Genomic DNA, 26354 nt, shown 5'->3' on the forward strand with positions numbered 1-26354 from the left:
ATTCCTTCAAGGCACTGGTGGCCCAAAAAAATACAAAATGAAATGTTTTGTCATATTGCTGAGACCACCAAAACATACTATGAAAGTCTTCAGATGACGGCTTCCCACTTCTAAACTTCGAGCTTCAACCTCCAAACGACCGCCCACCCTTAGCACAGATGCCGCCACTCTTCACTCTACAGTTATGTATATAAGATGGAATGAGCTAAAAGCCCAATAAGCAGATCTGCACCATTGTATTTCATCTAGCATAACAATGATAATAGTATGCAATGCACAAATGTGTATATATACGTTTACAAAGTATCAAGTGAAGTCCCTCAACATGCTTCTCAACACTCTAACAATAATATGATCAAAGCAGTTCAATATACAATGCATAATTCACAATCATCGTACTTAAAGTAGAACAGTAAGGACAACAAATCACAGTCCCAAAACTAGTAAGGCCCTACTCCCAAAGTAGAAGCCCCATCGATTAAGTTAAGCCAATCCTGTTTCTTGAAACCTCTATCCTCATTCAAGAGGGAGGACAATGACAAGTGGATCTCCCACTTCGTAATGCCTTCACACACACACACACATACACACGACCCTCTCCTTATGCCCTTTTGGCGAGAGAGCGTTACACTACCATTGGGTGACCCAATGCGTAGTGTCCATTTAAACCGGGGGGGGCATGACCCTCCCAATTACTCACATCCTAACCCTCGTCCTATCATGGAGAGTCAGGGGAAGATTGCAGCTACCGGCACCATCATTCACATAGTAGGTGCTTATTCACATATCACATAAGCAGCATGATACCATCATTCACACAGTAGGTATCCATTTACATATCACAGAAGCAACATGATACCATCATTCACACAGTAGGCATCCATTCACATATCATATAAGCAGAATGATACCATCGTTCACACAGTAGGTATCCATTCACATATTACACATTTGATAGTGGCACATCACATTTAACAGTATTACAGTGACAGTAACATTATTTCAATCAAGCCTTACCGCTTAATTTCCTGCCATCAAGGGCACTGACATGGTCTTACCATTAAGGTTGTAACCTTTGGACCATTTAGAGTTTGAAGATGGTTCCAAAACAAATTTTGTACTAAACACACCTATCTATCAAATGGGGGTGGTTTGAAGACAATTGGACCCTGTTTGACCTCTTAAAGGTTCCAAGAGGTGAGGGTTTACTAACTGCACCCTATTGTTTACAGTGGGCAGCGACATACCCTGCTTTGTACCACTATAACTCCCAAACCGTGAAGCAACTTGTGACGGTGTCAAAAATCAAAGTTTAAGCCAAGACATATATCTTTCTAACAAGGCAAATTTGAAGTATTTGGACTCCATTTGGTGGTGCAAAGATTCATGCCAAACATGGTGATACTTCTGAATTTTATCAACATTGCCCACAGTGACATACCTTTATAAAACAGAGTATAACTTTCAATCTAAGAAGAGTTTCAAAATAGTTTCTACATGCAAATTTTAGGCCATTTAAAGATCTTTCAAATGGCTATGGTTTGGCCGAAAATGAACTTCATTTGGTTAGTTAAAATCAGTGACCACAGTGGTATTAGTGAAAATCCAGGAAAACAGTCAACAGTGATATACCCTCTCCATTTGAAACATAACTTCATTTTCGTAAAGAATTTCGGTAGTGAGCAAAAACGAACATTTTACTAGACTCGCATATCTTTACAATGGCGGTGATTTGAGGTCAATCAGACCTCGTTGGACTGTTAAAACGTCTCTTTCATGAACACACATATTTCTGGAATTTCACAGTAGCATATAACATGTTTTAAGAACACATTCCATAACCTTCATTCCATGGAAAAGGGCATGATAACAACCATCTTTTCACAATGTACACACATAACATGCATTTCTTACATAATCTAAGAATCATACATTTATTCTTAGCATCCACTTCCATTATAGAACAAAACCCCAAGTTTCAGTGAAAAAGCCGTAAGGATTTCTACCTCACTTACACATTCATTACTCATCTCACAATCATAAGACTCATGCATCCTTATGACTATCATGCAATAGTAATGTATCCACTTACCTGCACCGTAATGGTGCCTTCTCACAAACTCTTCTTGCACAGCTCACGCTCCCAACAATGACTGCTCCCCAAACTTTCCCCAACCTTGCCTTAAAGAGAGAGAGAGAGAGAGAGAATGAGTGACGTGGGTGAGAGGGTGACTAAGTACTCCAGAGATGGGGCAGTGGCCAAGTGGTGCTAATGGTTGGGAAAGTGGCACCCAAAGCACGACAAGTGGCAAACACTCTTCATGCATGCCGGAGCCATGCGCTGCGCCTTGTCCCTTATTCAGCTGACGATGCACACAAGGCGTTGCCCATCCTTCAGCTCACGCGTGCAGGCAGCGTTACCCCCTCTATTGCCGTGTGCCTTCACTGCACCTACCGCCGTACACTTTGTCGGCTCTGCCGCGCGCTCCCATCACCGCGCGCCTACCGCCACGCGCCTCTCCTGCTCTGCCGCGAACACCATCGCCGCGCGACTCATACTCCCGGGCGCCCCATCGCCGCGCGACGCTTCTCTCCTTCTATAGCCGTGCAGCCCACGCTCTACTTATCCCGTCGTTTACTCAATCGGCCGGGATAGTTCGGGTCCTTACAGAAATGATCTAGATCTTTATGCGTTTTATCTATGGCACATGAGAGGGCTTAGATCCTAGCCACACATCTTCATCTAACTGTTAAGATGAATGGATGTGATTATCACACCTTTATCACCCAATAAAACCCTAGGTTTGCGATTTTACCTGTGTCTTTGTCCCTAAAACAATATTATTTTAGTCATTTGAAAATTTCCATAAGAGCTTATAGCTTTTGATGAAACAAAGAAGTTCCATAGGGGTGGGGGTATGCCCTTGAAGCAAGGAGAAAATAACACGGGAATAATAATAATAAAAAAGAAAAGGTCGAGAGAATATACCCTCTCTCTACACGGACTTTCATATTTTATCTCTCCGTATTTTCTCTCTTAACCTCAATAGACAGCCCATGTTTACCCAAAGCCTCCCCCTAAATGCAAAACATTACCTATTGTTGAAAAAGATTTAACCCCCCTTAGATTTAACCTTATCCTAATTACATCTTTCTTAGAAACTAACCAACCCAATTGATCAATATCAATTCACGCACAAAATAAACTCAGCCCAACTTCCTATTCCTGAAATTAAAAGATAAACTCAAAAATTAATAATAATAATTTTTTTTTTCTTCTACATTATTCTTCCGGGGTTGGGAGAAGCTCGACCTTGAACTTAAAGCCAATCACCATATGCTAATTGGTGATATAATCCCACCATGCTCCTTGACACCTTTTCTTCAATTTCTTCAAGTCTAATGTAAGACTCTTTGCCTGCGACTGTGTTCCAAGAGTAATTGTTGAATACGAGCTTGGGCTGACTATGACTTTTCCTAACCAAGAATGAGTCCAACTCCAAAGAAGCACTATATGCAATCGATGAACACGCTTGACCATGAAGTTTTGGGAGATCGATTTTAATATCAAAATCTTGTGGTCGTTCTATAGGATGCAGATTTGGCCTTTAAATTTCTTCGTTACTTTTAAAATCAACACCCTAGGTTTGTCGTGGAGTTACTGATGTAAGATTAATGTTGTTGCGAGTACCTTTTTCACGAGGAACATTGTTCTCCAACCACTGTAACCTCTGATCCAACCGTTGCATCCCCTGATTCATCTCACGTACTTCAGTTCGAACATCGTCTAGGGCTTTAGTCAAAATTTTTATAGCTTGTCCCCAACGATCATCCATAGAAGGAGCAGGATTAGCTTGGTTAGTTGGAGCAAGAATGACTTGATTAACACGAGAATAATAACAATAGAAGATTTCTTTTATTATTATTAATTTTTTATTTTATCTTTTAATTTCAGGAATAGGAGGTTTGCATGGATAATTAGGTGGGCATAAGTTTATTTTGTTCGTGAATTGATATTGATCAATTGGGTTGGTTAGTCTCTAAGAAAGAGGAATGTAAAGAGGATGAGGTTAAATCTAAAGGGGGCTTATCTTTTCAACAATAGGCAACGTTTTGCCCTTTGGGGGAGGCTTTGGGTAAACGTGGGTTATCTATTGAGGTTAAGAGAGAGAAAATAGGGATGAGAGAAAATAGGTTGAGAGAGAAAACAGGGAGGAGTGATAAAATTTGAAAGTTCGTATAGAGAGGGAATTTTTGTTTAGTTATTGTTTATCTTCTTTTTTTCAAGCGTAACAAAGAAATTTAAAGGCCAGATCCGCGTTCTATAGAGCGACTATAAGATTTTAATATTAAAATCGATCTCCCAAAATTTCATGGTCAAAGGTGTTCATTGATTGCATATGGTGTGTCTTTGGAGCTGGGCCCATTCCTAGTTAGGAGTAGTCATAATCAGCCCAAACTTGTATTCAACAATTACTCTTGGAACACAGTCACAGGCAAAGAGTTTTATATTAGTCTTGAAGAAATTGAAGAAAAGCTGCCGAGGAGCATGGTGGGATTACATCACCAATTAGCAGATGGTGATTGGCTTCAACCTCGAGGTCGAGCTTCTCCCAACCACGGGAGAATGATGTAGAAGAATTTTTTTTTATATTATTATTAATTTTTATCTTTTAATTTCAGGAATAGGAGGTGGGCAGGGATAATTAGGTGGGCATAAGTTTATTTTATGCGTGAATTGATATTTATCAATTGGGTTGTTAAGTTTCTAAGAAAGAGGAATGTAAATAGGATAAGGTTAAATTTAAGGGGGGCCTATCTTTTCAACAATAGGCAACTTTTTGCTCTTAGGGGGAGGTTTTGGGTAAACTTGGGTTATCTATTTAGGTTAAGAGAGAGACAATAGGGATGAGAGAAAATAGGTTAAGAGAGACGAAATAGAGAGGAGAGATAAAATATGAAAGTCTATGTAGAGAGGGAATTTTTGTTTAGTTATTGTTTGTCTTTTTTTTTTTGTCTATTTAAAGGGAGATCTCCCTTCATTGTAGGGCAATGAATGAGTTTAATAAAATTTGGTCTCGTGAAGAGATTATTTTTTGGGGTGGATTCCCTTGTAGACCTTGAGAGAGGGTATATTCTTTCGACCTTTTCTTTTTTCTATTGTTATTATTCCTGTGTTATTTTCTCCTTGCATCAGCCCTTATGGTAATTGGCAAAAAGGTATCCTTTGTAAGAGAATATGCAAATAGGAGGATACAATCCCACATGGTTTACATGGGCTTCATATGGCTTCACATGGGCTTCACATGGGCTAATATTTCAACTATCCTTAGACTTAGGCAAATGCCACCATGGTCACATGTGGAAAGAAAGCCATGTTACAAAATTCATTAAAAGGTGTATGAAACAATTTCATTTAATTGCATACTATGTTATATAATATAACAAATCATACAATTCTAAAGAAAGTCATTGCCTAGGGAATCACGTTAAGCTAATGTCAGCCTTATGGGCGCTTGTGGGTCTGCCACGTGGCCACCTTATGGCGACTTGGGTGCTACGTGGACCCCCACTAGGGTGTCCTTAATTGGAATTACCCCCAAACAAATCCAAAATTGGGATTTTTTATGCTTTAAAAGTTTCTTGAAATTTTCAAAAATTCAAAAAAATTCCTAAGTGATTTTTCACCATAAATACATATTTTCTCATTAAAATAAATAGGACCAAGGGTACAAAAAATCTCTAGGCTTAACACTAGGCATTAGAGTACACCATTGGGCTAGTCCAGAGTGGTGGTCCACTTTAATTTGGCTCATCAAAGTCACCCTAACCAAGTTTTTCGTCATTAAGTTCTCAATGGATTACTGGTGCACTTTTGTGGGACATATAAGTGCTCTAATCCAAGGTTCAGTGATTCAAAAAGCGGACCACCCAGTGCCTTGGCCGCTGTCTAGGCGTCCAAAAATGGCGGAAATGCTTGGGCGCCCAGGAACCCTTGCAGGCACCATGCATAATCTCACCTAGGAAAGCTGCATGTTCGAAGTGTTATTTATTCGCCAAACATAAATACAAGTGTAATCACTTGCAGGCATGTTAGATATCATCATGATGGAATTTCTTCCCACTTTTTTATGTAGTTTTTTCCTGGTGAGTCTTTTTAAGCATGTTCTAATTATAAATTCTGCAAACACTCTTTAATGTGCTGTCTCAGGAATCTCATGCTGAAACGAGAGTTCGACACAAGCTATGTTGGCTTTATGAAGGATGGTGCACAGTGGTTGGTAGACAATACTGATATCAAACTTGTTGGTGAGTTGCAAACTGCTATTTATGGTAGAGTTAGGAAGTCCAAGTAGCTTGTAGCCAAATTCCCTCGTTGAAATTTCTGTGTGCAACGCTTACGCAACCATGTTGTATTTCAAATCTTCATCATGGTCTTCTGCTTGACTAATTCTAATATTTAATATATTTGATAACCTTATTCTTCCAAATATGATTATTTTGATGTAAAGCACTGTGACCGCATGATGATTGCTTCTGTCCACCAAAAGCAATAGCTTAGTCCTAGCTGGAGCATGCTTTCAGAGAGTCTACTTATGAGATTTTCATACTCTTGCTGTTTGTGATGCAGCTTGAAAATGGTTCTTATATCCATGCAGGACGCATTGTAAGGCATATGTAGAATCATAAAAGCTTGTTGCCGCACGTTTGTTGTTTTCAGACATCATAGCTTCTTGTGCCTCTATACATAGTTCTAGTGAATGTTAATTGTGTGCAAATGTCAGAATTACTTTTCAGAAAGAGATGGTTGCTCATTAATTTTAAGACAATGTTCATGTCCTATATTTATGGAAAGCCCTCGGCAAGATGGGATTGTTTGGAGCAAGAATAGCTATTTCATGGAAATTACTTTGGCTCCTTTTATCTCGTGGTATTGATTGGGGAATGGCATGTTGGTATTTCAGGTCTGCAAAAACCAGAAAAGCCCCTTTCGGGCCCTGTACAAGTTAACTGTAGGCAAAACAAGATTTTGTATTGTTAACTTCTACAAACACTTAAAAAAAAAGAAAGAAAAGAACTATAGTCAAAAGAGAAATGAGCTCTATACTGTAAGTGTAACTGTGATGAAAGTGAATAAACGATGTGAAAATTTCAATCAAGATCTAAACTCAGGGTTAAAACTGCATAATTGAAATCAATACAGTCATTGTGAACTCCAAATCCCAATGGAACTCGGCTTGTTGCAACCTGTATTCTATTGAACTCAGAAAATGGCGACTAGAACTTAGTCGAGACAACAGACCACTTTGCTTCAACTACTGGTCTCATTGGCAAGGGATGATCTCACCGTCTTCAAGGTATGTAATTCTCCCCATACGGAAGAATCAAGATGCAATGAAGTCGTGGCATACTCTCAGGATGCAACCAAATCCAATGATAAGTTATCCGAGTTGCACGCTTAAGAAAACCTCTTGAAGAACACTGGCTTTTGCTCTAATTCGCCCTTTGATAAATCTGGCTTGGGAGATGCTTCAATTTGGTCCAAGCTTTATCAAAATCCATGTCTGCGACCGGCGTATTTTGATACTTACCGTAAAGTTAATGCATGCTCTCTGACATGCGCATGCATTAAACCTGCCTGAGTAGTGCATGTGGGACACTAGTGCAAGCAACATGGTTAGACATGCAAGGCCTGTGGTTACAGAGGCTGGCATATGTGCAGGGTTGTGCCCTAGCCTTTGTTGCACAATGTGTGCAGGCCACATGAGAAATTGCCAGGGACAAGTGCAGGGCTGTGCATGCACACAGGGCGTATCACGCACAAAAAGTGCTGGTGCATTCCAATGCAACAGAAACATTAAAGCACAAAAACTATGAGGATCTAATAGAGGTTACATACCTTTTGAAGCTTGATCCCCTTTTTTGTGGGTCTCTTCTTTTTCTGCTTACTTTTAGGGTTGATAGTTTGATACCAGTAATCTCATGTGTGCTTCTTTGATTGGAAGAAACATGATTATTTCACAGTGCAAACCCCCTGGGCCTTGATGGAGATGTCCTAAGAGTTCCTCTGAATCACTTGGTGGAACTTGTTATTTCTTAGAGAGAAAAACAAGGAGAGGGAGAGGTGTGTGGAGTTCTCTGGAGAGAGGGGCATGCCACTAAGTGTTATGTGTTAGCATGGTGATGCATGGCAGTGCATGCGCATGTGTGAGAGTGAGGGCTCACAGCTGCATGATCTAGTGTACAGCTGCAGCCGTGGCTATGGCTGCATGAAACAGGTGTGTGGCAGCCATGGATGCACCATACAGCAGCTGGTGATAGTGTTTGGGGTGCAGCCACAAGAGGTGGAGCCATACACATGCATCGGCAGCTGTGCAGAGTTGTTGAGCTTGTGTCTGCAGGGGCTGTGAAGATGTACGAGTGCAACCCCGAAGTATCACAGATATGGCCACATTCTTGAAGCCGCACTAGTGTGGCTGCAGTCACACCAAAATATTTGAGTGGGGTCACACCTTACCAGCTGCCTGGTTACAGAGGACGATTGTGGCCTTGCAGTCACATAGTTCTTCCTCAAAATTTGCTAATTTAGGGTTGATTTTCCTGAGGGTATAACTTTTTACCTGTGTTATGTTTTTTGGGGTAGCTTTGCTGTGCTTAATGCTTTCCGATATCTTTCTAAGTTAGGAATTGTTTCCAAGTGGATCCATTAGACCTGTTTGTCAATAGCGCTGAGTCAGAGTCCCATTTTGACTCTGTACTATCGATTCCACTAGATTGCAAGGTCCCACTTGCTGAATGCATTATCACGCCTATGATTTCTGCCCTAGAAGTCTCTGATTTCCTTTGCGATATTTGAACATGGCGTGTTGCTGTATTGCCTAGGTAATATGATTTTGAGAGTCACTGGGGGGGGGGGGGGGAATCATTATTAGATTGTGAAATTTTGCATGAAGGATTTAAACACTCATTTGTCATGACGATTATGAAGTACATCCAAATCTTTACTTGATGCTGATTACTAGCACTAGCCAGTATATCTGTGTCAAATACTTTCTTCGAGTCGTTTGGAAGTTCATCTATCTTGACCCTTGTAGACTCAAGTGAGTGCTATGTACCATGATATGCATATATAAATGTGTAAGCTAGATAAGAGGTCCATGGACTGTACTTTTGTTAGATGTCTTAATAACTCTTAGGGTGTGTCCTATGCAATGAGTTTGAAGAAGATGGCTCGAGAGTGGTTGATACCCATAATGTGGACTTCATTGAGTCGAAGTACCTTAGTAGGAAAGGGTTTAGAAAGACTCTATATTTGTATGAGATGGTTGGATTTAAAATAAAGAATAGTGAGGATACTCCTCCACTAGAGGATGATAATGGGAGTATTTTCTATGGTTGTCAAATACTTTATAATTGAGGCCCCTTTGTTGTTCAATCTCGTAGTTGGATTTAAAATAGAGAATAGTGAAGATACTTCTCCACTAGAGGATGATAATGGGAGTATTTTCCATGGTTGTCAAATACTTTATAATTGAGGCCCCTTCGTTGTTCAATCTTGTAGAAGTGCACGTGGCGGACTTCCTTAGAGACATTTTTTGGTTGCAGGAGGAGGTCTGACATACATCTCCATTAGTGGGGATGAATTATGTTCATATGCGGAAGCTTTGAGATGCCCATTGCAGACAATTGGATCGTTGAAAGTGACCAGGGGATCAATTTCATGGAGATGAACCAAGTTTGGAACTCGTAGATCTTCCTATAGAAAGAAAGGCCATTGAGAACAAGTGGGTCATGATAATTGAGAGAAAGGCTAATGGAATGATAGACAAATATAAAGCCCAATTTGCGCTGAAAGGGTTCATCCAAAAAGACAATATAAACAATGTGAGTCATGTCTTACCATTGTAGCATATTTAGAGTTAAAACTTTGTGAAATGGACATTAAGAAAACATTCCTTAACGCAACCTTGGAAGGAAGAGTTATACATGGAGAAGTCGAAGGGCTATGAGATCCATGGGCAAGAATAAAAGTCTGTAAATTTGCTATGTTTGTTTATGGAATTAAAGTACAAATTTCATAAAGATGTGAACTCTTGTGGATTTTCAACTAGACTAACATGTGTATGTCAATGTCAAAAGGAAAGTTTCTCGAGATTTCGCAACAAAATTGTTTAATTTCATAAATATGTGAACTCTTGTGGATTTTTGACTAGACTAATATGTGTATGTCAATGTCGAAAGGAAAGTTTCGTAATCTTGACATTATATGTTGATATTAATGGCAAGTAAAGACAAGGAGAAGATCAATGCCACCAAGGATTGTTGTCCTCTACCTTTGACATGAAGAACATGGGGAAGGGTCGTTATGTACTCGGATTAAGATCCAACACAATCATTCTAAGATGTTCCGTAGTTTGTCTCAAGGGACTTAGCTCAGAAAGCTTAAATCAACTCTAGATGTATAATTGTAAGCCCATAGATACTGGTCGAGAAGTGTCATGTGCCGAGTTAAGAATCTTTGTCAAAAATAGAAGTTGAGAAAGAAAGAATGTCCCATATATTCTACATGATTGCAACAGCAGTCTGATGCAGGGGGAAAATAACACCAGAAAAAATAACAATAAAAAAAAGAAAAGGTTGAGAGAATATACCCTCTCTCAAGGTTTGCAAGGGAATCCGCCCCAAAATAATTTCTTTACGAGACCAAATTTTATTAACTCATTCACCGAATTACAATGAAGGGAGATCTCCCTTTAAAGACTAAAAAAAAAATCTCTCTACACGGATTTTTCTTACTTTATCTCTTCTCCCTATTTTCTCTCTTAACCTATTTTCTCTGTCATCCCTATTTTCTATTTCTTAACCTCACGTACCAAAGAGATTTGCTTCTAAATAGATGGCCCACGTTTTATGCAAAGCCTTCCCTTAGATTTAACCTTATCCTATTTCTATTCCTCTTTTTAGAAACTAGCCAACCCAATTGATCAATATCAATTCAAGCACAAGATAAACTCATGTCCACCTAATTATCCGTAGCTCACTCCTATTGTTGAAAAGATAAACAAAAGAATAATAAAAAGAATTAAAATAACCCTAATTTTATTTGCATCACAGTCACATGTATGCCATGTTGTGTATGAGATTGGATGTTTCTTATGCCATGCGATGTCATTCATTACCAAAGCGATCTAGGTCTAGAACATTGGCAGGTTGTGATATCTCCTATAAACCGGACACCACTCACTGGTTTCTATGGGATATGATCTATAATTGGTTGGGCAGGTTCCCTAGATGAGTGATGGCTCAAATCAATATAGGTCGTCATATTGAGAAGGAGCAATTTTCAGCAGCAATAAGAAGCAGAAATGTGTAGAATTGTCTATTGTGGAAGCTGAGTACATAGCTAATTGTCCAACATCACAATAGGTTCTTGTGAAGTTGTACTGGAGAGCCCATAAGCATTTTTCGTCGCAAAGCACCGGCACTGTCTTTTCCGAAAGATTCCAAGCATCATTGTAAGACAAAGAGCACGAAATTAAGTATCACTATCTTCGAGATGTCATTGAAAAGAAAGAGGTTTTCATGATAAGTATTCTCATAGGTAGGATGGTAATAGACCGTTTGATTATGCATATAGCTCGAGAGATGTATATGGGTTCATGCCAAGGGAATCAATCTTTAGAGTCCTTGATTGTTCTTCTGCACCATGATCATTATCTGAGTCTTTTAATAGAAGGGTGTTAATTGGATTTATTTTTTCCATTTATGGTTTGTTCAGTGCACTTACACGGTTTTGTGCACATGCTCACTTGTGCCTAGGTCATATGTTCATTGTGAGTTAAGTTGTAGGATGCTAGGTTCAGTATTCGAACAATGTTAAACACGTTGTGTCTTGGGGACATTGGAGGATGACACGGGGTGGAGTATTGGGGACATTGGAGGATGACACAGAGTGGAGTATTGGACTTCTAAGAGATCAAGATGAGATTCTGTTATTTGAAACGATAATATGATCCATATGGTGTCCCACCGAATCATGTAGCATGTATGATAGCCTAGTATGAGCATTGGGGCTGTTCAACTTTGTTGCATGGGTGCGACCCCTGAGGTGCATTTGTTGAGATGAGATGCATGGCTACTATTGAATTAAGACTTGCATGTGTAAATCTAACATATATCCTTGTATTTTAATCATTTACATTGTGGTGTGAGACTCATACCCCACGTGCTTTTGAGATCGCCATATTTATTTAAGGAGAGGTATTTAGGATGATCCTCTCACTTATTACATCGTGAATGATTTGCTTGTCACCAAGTCTCCCTAAATGCCCACATTGTTCCTAATACCATATTAGGAAATGGAAGGTTGAGTTTTGTGACCATTTAGAGGCCATAGTTGTGGAGTTTTTATGTACTTTGATTGTTTTTTAGTATTCATGTTTTGAGAATATTCATAGATTTAGTGGGAGTATTGGGCTCTTTGTGATTTAAAGTGGTATGTGACATGCCATGGTGAGTAGGCTCTTTGGAGCAGGCTTGGTTAGCAGGTTTATGTGACGTATAGTTGCGTGGCATAGTGTGTCTTGGAGCACTCTGAGACTCTAGCTTTCTAGCTTTGACTTTATGGTTTAAGGTTTCCACCTTACAGAGCCAGATCCGCACCACATGACTGGTTGGGATTTCGATTCCGAAGATGCATTTTCTAGAGTGGATTTTACGGATACACTGTCGACGCTTGCTGTATCCAGTGGTAGCTAGGGTTATGAGCTAGTGGATGTATGGGCAACTATTTGAAGAATTTGGTGTTTGTGAGGATAAGGGCCTTAACCTCAATGTATCATTCTTCACAGCATGCGCTTGTGACTTCTACAATGACCTGACGTTGGAAATCTTGGTTTTGGGATAGCTTATGTGCTGGAGAGAGACTTCTCGCTACATGTAGAGGTACCTAAGATAGGTAGACTAGAGTTATCTCCAGAATTTATTGGCTGGATATGACTTGAACTTGAGGAGCAAACTCGCAATCCTAGGTAAGTTTGTAGCCTATCTACTTCTTGGTTACCTTTGATGAACCAATCATGAGTCTCTTCTATGATAGACCTTGTGAGTCATGGATCTTTTGGGTTAGTTAGACGGTAGGTAGTGAATGTGTGTTATCTAGGAATGCCTAGTGGAAAAGGATTTTCTTTTCTTCCCAAATCATGCTTAGCTTTCGTAAATGAAAACTTTCATACTTTATTTTTGCTTTTTGGAAGAAATAAAGGTGTTTTTAAAAACCTTCAATATGCTGTATTGTTTTAATTAAATTTGAAAATGTTTTTTTTTTTTTTTTAAAATACGGCTTTTGTTTTGTGAAGAAAGGACTTTTCTAGAGATAAATATTCATTTTGTTATTGAAATTTACCAAAATAGAGGTTGTAATTAACACATGTGAGCCACGTGGGAGGACACATTTGGGGCCCATGCATGGGCCGCATGGGTAATGTGGGGCTCACTCTAATGGGTGCCACATGGAGCACTCATGTGGGGCCCCTGCGTGGCATGCCTTGCTTGATTTTGGATTCCAAGATTGTTTTTAACTCCTTATGTGTTCTAGTGGAATCTAAAGCTTCATGGATTCTAAAGGTTCTAGGCGGTTATGAAATTTTACTCTAGAAGATTTACTTCTAGCTGGTTAGGATAATGTTTGTTTGGACAAGGCCTTGTAGAACACATGGGTTTCTTTGTAGGTGCAATCCCAAAATTGGAATGTTGTTTGAATACTGTTAGGGATGAATGTGTGATTCCAACCTTTGGATCATGAGTCTTATCATGGGTTGATGGTTGAGATTTGGTGTCTCTCAGCCCTTTGGTTTCCCACTTCTAATGGAAGGCAAAGAACTTAATTCCAAAATAGTCTTGAACTATGCTTGTATAAGGATATCCGCACTTCAAATAATTCTCATATTTTTTATGAGTCCTAAAAAGAGAGGAAGGTGCATGGAGAGGCTAGAGAGACTCTATAGAAAGTTTTAGTGAGAGAAAAATGTGGAGGAAGAGAGAGGATGGTGTGAAACTAGGTTTTTCCATGTGTTTTGGTCTTCCAAGAGTGGTGCAAGGAAGTTTTGATTTCTTTCTTTCTCCAAAGTTTAGCTCTATAGCTCTTCCTTCCAAACATCTTGTGGAGAAGGTCTTTGCCTTCTATTTAGATGTGCCATTCGGTCTAGGAAACTATAAGGTGTGTCAGAAGTTCTGAGGGTGACCCTAAGCAACAAAGCTCTATACTGTTTTTGTTTGCAGAAATTAGCTGCATTCAAGCCGCTAGTGCTTCACGCAACAACAAATTTCCTTGGCGCAATTTGTTTGGAATCTACTTTCTCCGTGTAAAATCTCAGACCAATCGTATGCATTTGTTTGTGAGATATAAACGTTTCTTGGAAGGCCATGCTTGCATTCTGCTGAATTCCATTATGTATAACATTTAATTATATGCCTACTTTCATGGCTAGCTCTTGAATTTTGCAGCAAAGCTGTCCTAGGGTGCTATTTTCTTTTCATTTTTTCTCATCTGTATTTATTGGAGGAGAACATGAGTTGCACATATAAGGTTTTGTGTGTTATAGGGGAATCAATAACAGATGCTGAAATGTTTTTGAAATAGAAACACGAGCAATCACCAACTGCACAAGAAACAACTTTAGATTGCCTCCCCATCTTTTTGTTATTGAATCAACCTTGTTAGGAGTAGTGCTAGGAAAGGATCAGGTCAAAGCAAATTAATATTACGGTTGGGAGAAGGCCATTGTCATCAGAATATGGTTGGTATCCAAAGAGATCTGTGCACACCATGATAGGCATCGACTAATTAGCTATGTAAAGTTAATTACCCAGGATTTGCTTTTGCAAATTTCTTAGCTTGCATGAGAATAATGTTCTATTGGTTGAGTTAAATGGGTGTGCAAAAAGGAGTTCAGTTGTCTTCTGAGCATATAGAACTCACGAGGGATCGGTTGAGATACTTAATCTGATGTGGCCAACAATGTCTAGGGTAGAATGGAGCAATTTTAGATCAGAGAGAAGAGGTGGTCCATGTTAGTTTGATGAAAACTTATTGTGGTACTCTTTGCAGAGATACAATTGCTTCTTGAAATCTCATGACACATTTCCTTGGAATTGTATGAGTGTTTTTGCTTTGTGATGTATCACGTTTTGATGATGAGAATGTGATGTAGGAGAACTTGAAGAAATCAAGAAAAATCAACAAGAAGCACACAATTTTGGATAAACCTTAGGGTTTACGCCCACCTAGGGCTCAATCCTTAGGCTTCTTTTACAAGACAAAGTCTTTTTTTTCTTAAAGAGGAATACATGAATGACTCTCCAGCCCATCCATGCCCTTGTTTATATTAAAAATTATTGTTTTGGACAATATGTGTCAGTACAATTTAACTTTGACCAAAAGATCCTAACTTAAATATAACTTGAAACTAAACGCCCTAACTTTAAAATATTTAAAAAGTCCCTAACTGGTCCAACAATGAAATAAATAAATAAATAAATCTAAAATAGCCTTAAAAACTAAAAAATACACGAAAACTATTTCTTGCTCTTCTTGTTCTTCTTGGAAGCCCTCCTAGGGTTTTCATCCTCCAAATATGAGCAAAAATTAGGAGGAATCTGTCGCTCCAAAAGAAGTTACTCGTGGCTACATGTTGTGCTCTGATCTCCATTATTCCTCAAGGATTGAGGAGAACTTGCCTTTGAGTTTACATCTTCATCTTCGTGCACCTCCATACCATGATACTCTGGCAGATCAGCAATGTTGAAGATGTTTGAAGTCTCCATGTGTGAAGGTAAAGCGACCTTGTAAGCATTGTTGCCCATCTTCTTCAAAATCTTGAATGGTCCTGCCTTGCGATTATACAGCTTGCTGTATTTTCCTACTATATGTCGTTCCTTCCTGAGATACACCATTACCCAGTCTCCCACATTAAACTCTTTGAAACGATGATGCTTGTCTACTGCTTCCTTGTATTCAGCTGTATTGGCTTTTAGACTAGCACACACTTGTTCATGCATTCCTTTCATTTGTTCAACGAAGTCCTCAGTAGTAGCATGACCCTCCCCATTGGCCTGGACAAGAACCAAGTCAAGCGAATGAGTAGGGTTTTTTCCATGTACCACCTCGAAAGGACTCTTACCAGTAGATCTACTGCAAACACTATTATAGGAAAACTCAGCTTGAGGCCGTGCTAGGTCCCGCTGTTTCTTCTTTTTCCTCATAATACTTCTCAAAAGATTGCCAAGGCTACGGTTACCACTTCAGTCTGGCTGTCTATCTGCGTATGATAAGCGCTACTAAACTGTAACTGAGTGCTCAATTTCTTCCACAAAGTTCTCCAAAAATGGCTGAGAAACTTTGTATCTCGATCTGAAGTTATCGTCTTTGGAACACCATGCAACCTCACCACCTCTTTGAAGCACAAGTTATCAACATGTGTGGCATCTAGAGTCTTCTTGCAAGGTATAAAATGAGCCATCTTTGAGAATCTATCCACCACCACGAATATAAAATCCATACCCCTTTGAGTCCTTGGAAGTCCCAGAACAAAATCTATGCTAACATCCTCCCAAGGTGCATATAGAATAGGAAGTGGAGAATAAAGCCCGGTATTCTGTCATTGCCCTTTTGCCAGTTGACACGTACGAAACCTCTCAACGAACCGCATAACATCTCTCTTCAATTTTGGCCAGTAGTACTTAGACGCCACCAATACTATGATTTTGTCTCGACCAAAATGTCCAGCAAGACTTCCCGCATGAAGCTCAGCTATTAGGGTTTCTCTAAGGGAACTTGCAAGAATACAAAGACAGTTTCCTTCGAAGAGAAATCCATCTTGAATAAGAAAATCCCCAACAACTCCACTGCAACACTGGTCCCATGTCTCCCTGAAGTTGTCATCATCTGCATAAAGATCCTTTATAAACTTGAACTCAGTAATAGCAGTCGCCATGGTAGTTAATAGACTCAAAGCATCTGCCACTCTGTTTTGACTGCCTGCCTTATGCCGAATGACAAAAGTGTACTCTTGCAAATAGGCTACCCATCGAGCATGCCACTGATTTAGTTTGCATTGCCCACTAATATACTTCAATGCTTCATGATCTGAGAACAAAATAAATTCCCTTTGAATCAAGTAATGCCGCCAATGCTTTAAGGCTTGAATAATGGCATAAAACTCCACATCATAAGTAGAATAGCGTCGGTGGGTGTCATTCAACTTCTCATTGAAGAAGGCAATAGGGCGACCTTCTTGGCTCAACACTGCTCAAATTCCAACATGTGAAACATCACAATCCAACTCAAAGCCTTTATCAAAGTCTGGAAAAGTTAACACGGGCGCTTCAATCATCTTCTGCTTCACCAGCTGAAAACTTTTCTCGGCTTTAGCAGTCCATACGAATCCCCCTTCTTCAGACAATCTATGATAGGTATTGTGATCGAACTAAAGCCTCTGATAAACCTCCTGTAGAAAGTAGCCAACCCATGAAGAATGCGAACATCATGCACTGTAGTAGGAGTAGGCCAATCCTTGACAGCTGCTACCTTCCTTTGGTCAACCTTAATTCCCTCAGCTGAAAGAACATAGCCATGAAAGATGAGGCTATCTGTCATGAATTCACACTTTTTACGATTCAAATACAATTGTTGTTCCTGTAGCAATTCAAACACCAACCGTAAGTGCTCCATATGCATCTGCTCACCAATTATGTACACTAGAATATCATCAAAGTATGCCACCACGAATTTTCTAATAAAAGGCTTGAACACTTGTTTCATCACCCTCATAAAAGTACTAGGCGTATTGGAGAGGCCGAATGGCATCACTAACCACTCATAAAGGCCCTCTCATGTTTTGAATGCAGTTTTCCACTCATCTCTAGGTCGAATACGGATTTGATGGTACCCACTCCTCAAATCTATCTTTGAAAACACAGTAGCACCAACCAAAATAACTAACATATCATCTAGATGCGGAATTGGGAAGCGGTACTTGATCGTGATCTTGTTAATGGCTCTACTACCAGACACATGCGCCAAGTCCCATCCTTTTTTGGTGTCAACAAGGTCGGGACGGTACAAGGGCTCATGATCTCTCGTATGAGCCCCTTCTGTAGAAACTCTGTGACCTGTCTCTGCAACTCATTATGCTCCTTTGGGCTCATTCTATATGCAGCCTTATTCGGTAGGCAGGACGAGGGCTATGTGATGTTGGATGTCCCTCATGGGTGGTAAACCCTCTGGTAGCTCATATGGAGTGACATCACTATAGTCCCTCCTCAAAGGCTCTAATTGCGGTGGAACCGAACTAATAGGTTGCTACTCCACTTGGACCACTGCAAATACCATCTTCGACTTATGCAATCCCTCCATACACTCAGCCAAAGAAAGAAGGCTAGCACACCCTTCATCTAATTTGGATGCACTTTCCTTCTTAGATGGACCTAAAACCACTTTTATCCCATCTTTGACAAAGGAATAAATATTTTTAAATCCATGTGTATAGTATGTCTATCTTACTGCTGTGGTCTACCCAATAATAAATGACATGCATTCATAGGCACAACATCGCCCCACACCTCATCTTTAAAATGCTTTCCAATGGAAAAAGAAACCGGACAACGTTTAGAAACTGTTACCTTATTTCCCCTTTTGAACCAAGTTATCTTGTATGGTTTTGGATGGCTCTCTTTCTTCAGCTTCAACTTGTCTAGCATCTCCTGAGAAACAATATTTTCACAGCTGCCCCCATCAATGATAAGATTGCAAACCTTCCCGTAGGTCATGCATCGAGTGTGGAAAATATTAGTGCGCAACTAATCTGCCTCATCTACTACCTTGGGTGTCACCATGCTGCGCCGGATCACCAAAGCCTCCCCATGGTCACTAAAGGTTACTTCAGGCTCATCTCCCTCAGGCTCTTCATCATAAATAAGGTCCCCATCAAAAGATGGTTTGCTGTCCTCCTCGAAAACCTCCTCAGCAAGGGCCACAAATTTCTATTCGGGCACTGGGAAGAGACCTGTCCAATCCCCAAACACTTAAAGCATTTTATGGTTCTGCTGTTTGGGTGATTTGGGCGACTAAAACCAGCCCCAACACCCACAGTTTCCTGCTGTTTTGATGGACTAGCAGGCCGTGAGGACTGTCCACCCACTAAATTTCCACCTGTTTCCTTAAATTCGCTTCCACGGCCACTTGAGCTACCCTGGCTTGCAGCCCACCTTGATGATGTATGCCTCAGCTGAGCTTCAACCTTAACTGCGAGGTTGTAAGCCTCCTTTAAAGTCCAATACTGCTGTAAAACCACCATATCTTGTATAGACGATTTTTGCCCACCAACATAGCGAGCTAAGGACTGTTATTCCCTTTCAACCACATCAGTGCAAGCTATTAACTTATGAACCTCATCGGTATACTCCTCTACACTCTTTCACCTTGATGAAAATTATTCATCTTGTGATAGAGGGGTTGCAAATAATTTTCAGGCAGGTATTTTTCTTTTAATTTCTTTTTCTTCTTCTCCCATATAGTAATTTTGGGCTTTCCTATCCTCTCTCTTCTAGTCCTAAGTTGTTCCCACCATGCTGAGGCACTCTTTTTCAATTTTATGGCAATAATTTTTACTTTTTTATTTTTAGGTACCTCCTTATAATAAAAAATCCTTTCTACCGTATTTAATCAATCTATAAACTCCTCAGGTTGAGGCTTACCGTCAAAATTAGGTATATTCACCTTTAAATCGACATCCCTAAAGTGATGCACCCCACATCTAGGTCTCCGATCGCTATCCTCATCACTCGACTCCGCATGCGGAGCGCGACTGTAAAAAGGGTTGTATTCGAGATCCTCTTGGGCTGGAAGATCACCATCTTGCCCATTATTGAGGGTTGCGAATTGTTGTGTCAGCTGCTGAACTTGTCGTTCCTCAATTCTCTCATTTCTAGGATCACAGAGCGGATCCACGAAAATCTCCCTTCTACGGCGCCTTCTTGCTGCAATGAGTTCGCCGAAATCACAAACCCTAAGCAAATAATCAACAAAAGTGACTGAAATCAGCAAGATCTAGGCTGTTTTTGGCAAAACTTTGCCCAAAATCAGCAAATCCTAAACCCCACTATAATTTCCCCTCTTTATGTTGACTTATGGTACCAAAAAAAGTGGTACTACAGTAAATCCCGTACTGCTACAGTTCTTTCAATACTGCTACAGTAACATCTTTACTGCTACAATGACTTTTGTGTAGATTGCAGGCTTTGATACCACTTGATGTAGGAGAACTTGAAGAAACCAAGAAAAATCAGCAGGAAGCACTTGGAGAAACCCTAGGGTTTACTCTCACCGACGGCTCGATCCTTAGGCTTCTTTTACAAGGCAATCTTTCTTTTCTTAAAGAGGAATACAAGAATGACTCTCCAGCCCATCCATGCCCTTATTTATATTAAAAATTATTGTTTTGGATAATATATATCCATACAATTTAACTTTTGACCAAAAGGTCCTAACTTAAATATAACTTGATACTAAATTCCCTAACTTTGGTTAGAATATCTAAAAGTCCCTAACTGGTCCAGCAATGAAATAAATAAATAAATAACATCTAAAATAACCTTAAAAACTAAAAATAATACCAAAACTATTTCTTGCTCTTCTTGTTCTTCTTGGAAGCCCTCTTAAGGTTTTTATCCTCCAAATATGAGGAAAAATTAGGAGGAATCTGTCGCACCAAAAGAAGATACTCGTGGCTACTTGTGTTTTTATCTCCATCAGAATGTCTTTATGTGCACCCAGTATGGGATGAGTGGGAGATGTTGGTTTAAGAGTCTATACGTTGAGCATGGGGGATTTCTAGAAGTAAGAACCTCGTTAATGCTACAGAGAGAAAGGATTGTTAAGGATTAGTATGTTTATTGTTTGATAAAATTAGTTGGAGAGAATCTTGAAAGAGTAAGAGAGAGGAGAGATTTCTGTTCAGAAGAGAAGATCACTTAGCACCCAAAAGTAACTGTTCTGCACATCTTCAGAGAACCTCCAAGCACCTTTTTTCTCCTTGCGCTCTCTCTAAGAAAAAAAATGAGTCAACCTTGTGATTGAATGAGAAATCTTGGGCCGTCCTTATTGAAATTCAGGCATTTGCCTTGTGAAAAAGTCCTAATTCTTATAAGCAAACTTGAGGTTGCGAGATTTGAACCCATGAACTTGGAAAATATGAGATCCACAAGAGGAAAAGATGCTTGGGCTTCAAACGATAAGGAACCTCTTTCAAATCCTCGTGTTTTTGTGCATGTTTTTGTGTTTCTATTTGGATTCACCCACAGTTTCCAACACGCACACTTGGTGGTAAGATTCTTCACTATAAGGTTATAAGGATTGTCCCCACCATTTGTAATTCTTTTTCTAGTTCAAGAAGAGGAGGTTGGTTGGGAGATGCTAACTCCCTTTCTCATTTACAGGGGAGCAGAAAGGGGACCTTAGTGCTTACATCCCCATATATGTTCTTAGTTTTTATTATAAGGATGGTTGTACCAATCTGCTAATGCCATGTTTGCTAATTTTCTTTTGCTGTTTAGGAGGGGAGATCACAAACCTCATCATCACCTCCCATTATGTTGTAATGGTGGGTTGTAATGGTGGGTGGGTTTGGTGGAGAAGGGCAATGAGCCATCCCAATAAAGCATTGAGATGGGTTAAGACTCTATACGGGGTGCTGCATCCTGAATTTGATAATTTGTTTTCAATTGTACTGAGGTTATTTCTCCATTGGGAAATTCTATCTAGGATCACCAAAGCTATCCTCAATAGATACAAAATCAGCAACCGATAAGAGGTAGTCCATAGACTCAGCTTCCTCCCAACATCTAGGTATGTCAAATCAACACTTGTGTTGAGCATTTTTTCGATGCATTTGACGAGGACACATGTCTAACACTCATCTTGACATGCTAGACATGCCACAATATACAGGTAGGGTGCCTGAATTTGTGTCATTTCTTAAATGAATTTGTGTCAGACATGCAATTTTGGCATGCCTACCATTAATACACGTGGTACCATCATGGCTCTTGACGTAACTAGAAATGTGTCTATCACTTAGACAAGTGTGCACCTTTTCACTTGAACGTGTTTCTATACATTTGGATTCATGTGTATTAAATATTGTATACATGTCCATGATTTGAAATGCATGCATTATATTTCGTTACTTTTTAATTAATTTAAAAGAAATTTATGCTAAGGTCCCTCTAAATTACCGTTATTTAAGAAATCCTCTCAAAAGTTAGATTTTACGTTCATGACTATTTTTTTTCAGTTTTTATTTTCCCAAATTGCTTGTACTTCGGATCTTGAAGGTCTGAAGTTTAATCTTGTTTTGCTCATAAACTCAATTTACACCTTAAGGTCCAAAGTTGTTTTGAACATCAACTTCGGCCCTTCATGGTCCAATGCTGGTTTTTGCTTACAAAAACATCAATTTTGAACCGTCGAGATCCGAAGTTGGTTTGAGACCTTAAGTCGGTCTTTTATTTGACAGGAACATTTTACATGCACGCATGTGTGTTTTCATTATGTTGCTTCTTGTTAAAACTACTAAGATAACCTTTATCATGTACCTTATTGTGAGCAACTAGTGCATTTGATGTGGAGTATTTTGGTTGGGTTTTTAAGGGACAACTGAAAAATTGCAAAACCTCGATAAACCACGTTTTCAGGGCTTTTTGTTGGCACGAAAACATAAGGGGTCTCAAACATCAAGTTTGGACCTTGAAGGTCCCAAGTTGATTTATATAAAGAAAAAGAACTTCGGACCTTGAGATCTGAAGTTGATGTTTGGAACATCTGACCTTAAAGGTTCATAGTAAGCTTCATCATCCTCATCGTTCAAGTCTTATTCCAATTATTTAGGGTTGGCTGCATGAATCCTGTTTTGCCATTCTACTCATTCAATAGCAATACCCTCAATAAGACCATTTATAGTTAGCTTAGGAGTGGGGAAAACAAAAAATTGAACTTTGGACCTTCAATGTCCGAAGTAGGGTCACTTGAGGAAAATATAAAATATGAAAAAATTATGTATGTACAATCAAACTTTTTCGTACAATTTCTTCATCATCATCTAAGCTTTTTCCTAACTAATTGGGGGCTGCTGCATGAATCTTAGTCTGCCATTCTGCTCTTTTAAGGGCTTTAACTTTAGTGAGGCCATAAGTCTCCGTATCTTTTCTCATTACTTCCAACCACGTTCTTTTCGGCCTACCCCTTGTCCTTTTTGAGCCTTCCACTTGAACTAACTCCCACCTCCTAACAGGTATTGAACTGGGTCTGCACCACACATGGCCAGCCCACCGAAGTCTACTTTCTCTCCTCTTATCGCCTATCAGTGCCACACCTAAATTCTCCCGAATTTATTCATTTCGAATTCTATCCCTTCTTGTCTGTTTTTTTTTTTGAATATCTTAACTCTTGTATTGAAAGAGGATGAAGAAGTACAAGTGTCTATCGAGGCGACCCACAATCCGGTTCCCTCGAAAAAAATTAAGCTACCCTGGTCCTTGTACAACAAAATGGTTGGGGCTTATAGTTCTGCCCATTACAATCATATACAACCAAGAGAAAAAGGAAGGTTCAAAAAGTCCAAAGCATTCTGTGAGACATGAAGCACAACTGTGGAACAAAAACTCCAGTCGCTCACGTGCTCAAGAGTGCTCCCTCCTTAGCCAGTTGGTCTGCCAAGGTGTTTGATGTCCTCCAACTATGCGTCCATAAAACATCTGTATACCTGCAAATATGCATAATCTCATAAAAAATTGATGCAAGGTACCAGGGGGGAGGAGCAAGTCCAGCAGCCCAAGTTATAATATTTTGTACATCTCCTTCAAGTATCAAAGATTGGCCCCACGCGTGGTTGTACAATCTGAGTCTCATAAGAAGGGCCAGAGACTAAGCGAGCTGGGAATTAGCATGGCCAATGTTCTTGGAGTAGGAGGCCAGGATATGCTTAAGTGGTCCCTAAAGACCCCTCCCACCTCAGCGGGTCCTGGGTTGCCTAGAGAACAACCATCAAAATTGAGTTTTGTTAGGCCCTCTGGTATTGGGGACCAGTTAGTAGCATACAGTTGGAGGCCTAGAAGATAACTTGAGAGGTGATCTTGTGGAAGAGGGCTGAACTGTTGCTCTTGATTTCCCAAAAGATTCTAGAGTTTCGCTCGGTCGAAATGACCCAGATAGTTGCTTCTATGGAGGCCCACCATAAGGTTTATCCTGCCTTTGGCCATAGGGAATCCAAAGAGAGCTTGAGTAGGGATGGAAGGGACGCTGGAGTAACGCATGAAATGCTGAAGAGGTGAAGAATCCTACTCCATAGGTCGAATGCAATTTTGCAATGGAGGAAGAGGTGAGGATTGCTTTGTTCTTCACAGAGGCACATTGCACAATGATTGGGAATGGGAGTTCCTCTTCATTGGACGTGGTCCACGGTAAGAGCTTTTTCAGAGAACGCAATCCAACTAAAAGCTTGCACTTTCAGAGGAGATATCGAGGACCGCACTTTGGAGATCACAGAGGGTGGAAGGTGGGGAAAAGTGGGGGGTTCCAACAGTCTTCTATAAAAGGAGGTTACCGAGAACTGTCCTGAATAGGATTCTGGAGGGGGTCCACACAAGGCTGTTTGGGCCAGAGAGGGCCAAGAAGGTAGAATGCAAAAGCAACGAGAGGGAGATAAATTCTGAGGCTTCAGAGTCAGAGAGGGAGCGTCGTAGAGGGGGGTTCCAAACCCTACGGTTGCTTGAAATTGTCATTTCCTCGGCCACCACGGAGGATTTGTTGGTTGATAAGTTTAACAGCGAAGGGTAAAGGTCCTTGAAAGGTGTGTGGCCCAACCAGAGATCAGACTAGAAAAGAATTCTAGGACCTCCCCTAGGGTGGAAGCGAATGTAATTCCGGAAGCGGGATAGAGTGGACAAAAACAACTTCCATGCCCCGGAGGATCTTGAAGTGGACCTTCCTTTTGGAAGCCATGTGTTTGAGGGGATTTTGTATTTGTAGCGGATGACTTGAAACCAAAGCAAGTTGTTCTGTGTAGCTAGTTGCCACCACCATTTCCCCAGGAGGGTTGTGTTCTGAAGTCTGAGTAGACAAACGCCCAATCCACCAAGGTGTTTCGGTTGACATTCTTTCTTCCAAGAGATGAGGTGGAACTTTTTATGTTTAGCGTCCCCTGACCAAAGGATGTTCCTCTTGAGTTGTTCCCTTCTTGTCTTTCCACTCATCTGTCTCAACATCCTCATCTCAACTACATTCATTCTATGGGTATGTTGTTTCTAAATAATGATAATTTTGAGAAACATTAGTATAATTTTTCTTAATTTTATATAAAATATATGGGCATTTTGATATTTGTACAAACTTGTATCCTACATCACTTTATGAGCAGCTGTATTAGATACATCATTGTCTTCTTCAGACACGTGTCCATGTCCTTGTGATGTAGGTTCCAATAATACACATATTGGGCTTGTACATGCCTCCTTGTAAATGATTCATTGTAAGAATATGTTCCCCACATGTCACCTAACTGCACAAGATCACTCCCATGTAGGTTCTAATAATACACATTGGGCCACAGCCCCCTTAGGGACCTTTTTCCCATTCTTTTCTCCTTGGTCCTTAACGAGCTCTCTTTTGTTGTGGATGAGTTGCTGCTTTCGGGCTCCCTCGAAGTATGGAATCCTTCTTTCAGGCGACCCCTCTTTGATCTTGAAACCTCTGAATTTCTTACCTTGTCTTCCTTATTGCACTCGAATTTTGCTAGCTTCCTCTGGCCCCGACCAAATTATTTGGACCCCTTCACCCTCAGGTTGTTTTTCTGTCACCTCTTTTTACAAGAAACTCCTAATGCCACCTACCTTCCCCCTCTCCCCTAGGGCCATTGTATCCCAGGCATGGTCCTCCTCTATTACCCTTCCCAAAGTTCAAGCCCTGACTTGGATAGCCCTCTCTCATTGTGGACCAACTCTAGTGTGGGGGGGTCCCTATCCGCAATCGTTGTGCTCTTTGTATAGAAATCAAATAGCAATAAACAAGATGGAAGACCAAATATTACGAAGTCCATGAGATTTAAACTTGAAAAGTATCCACCATCTAAGTAAATTAGGGACAGAAGTACCGAGGACAAACCATTTTTCAGATCTCCAAGCTAATGATCTTCGTACACCTTGCGCAAAAGCACATTGGAATAATAGATGGAAAAGGCTGTCAACATGGTTGCTACAAAAGGGATATAAAGAGTTCAGCTGCATGCCCCGCTGCTGCAATA

General features: G+C 40.1%; 1 protein-coding gene across 2 annotated transcripts in view; it reads left to right on the top strand.

Annotated features, from left to right (window-relative positions):
* Positions 1-26354, top strand: part of LOC18444982 (cyclase-like protein 3) — a 56228-nt gene that overhangs the window by 28059 nt on the left and 1815 nt on the right. For both annotated transcript variants that reach the window (XM_006855132.4, XM_020674014.2), the window contains one exon: positions 6212-6309. In XM_006855132.4, the coding sequence (XP_006855194.1) occupies positions 6212-6309 (98 nt within the window). The remainder of the gene's footprint in view (positions 1-6211; positions 6310-26354) is intronic.

This window comes from Amborella trichopoda, chromosome 13 (genome assembly GCF_054954075.1).
Source record: "Amborella trichopoda isolate Santa Cruz 75 chromosome 13, AtrichopodaSantaCruz75HAP2 v2.0, whole genome shotgun sequence".
Lineage (NCBI taxonomy): Eukaryota > Viridiplantae > Streptophyta > Magnoliopsida > Amborellales > Amborellaceae > Amborella > Amborella trichopoda.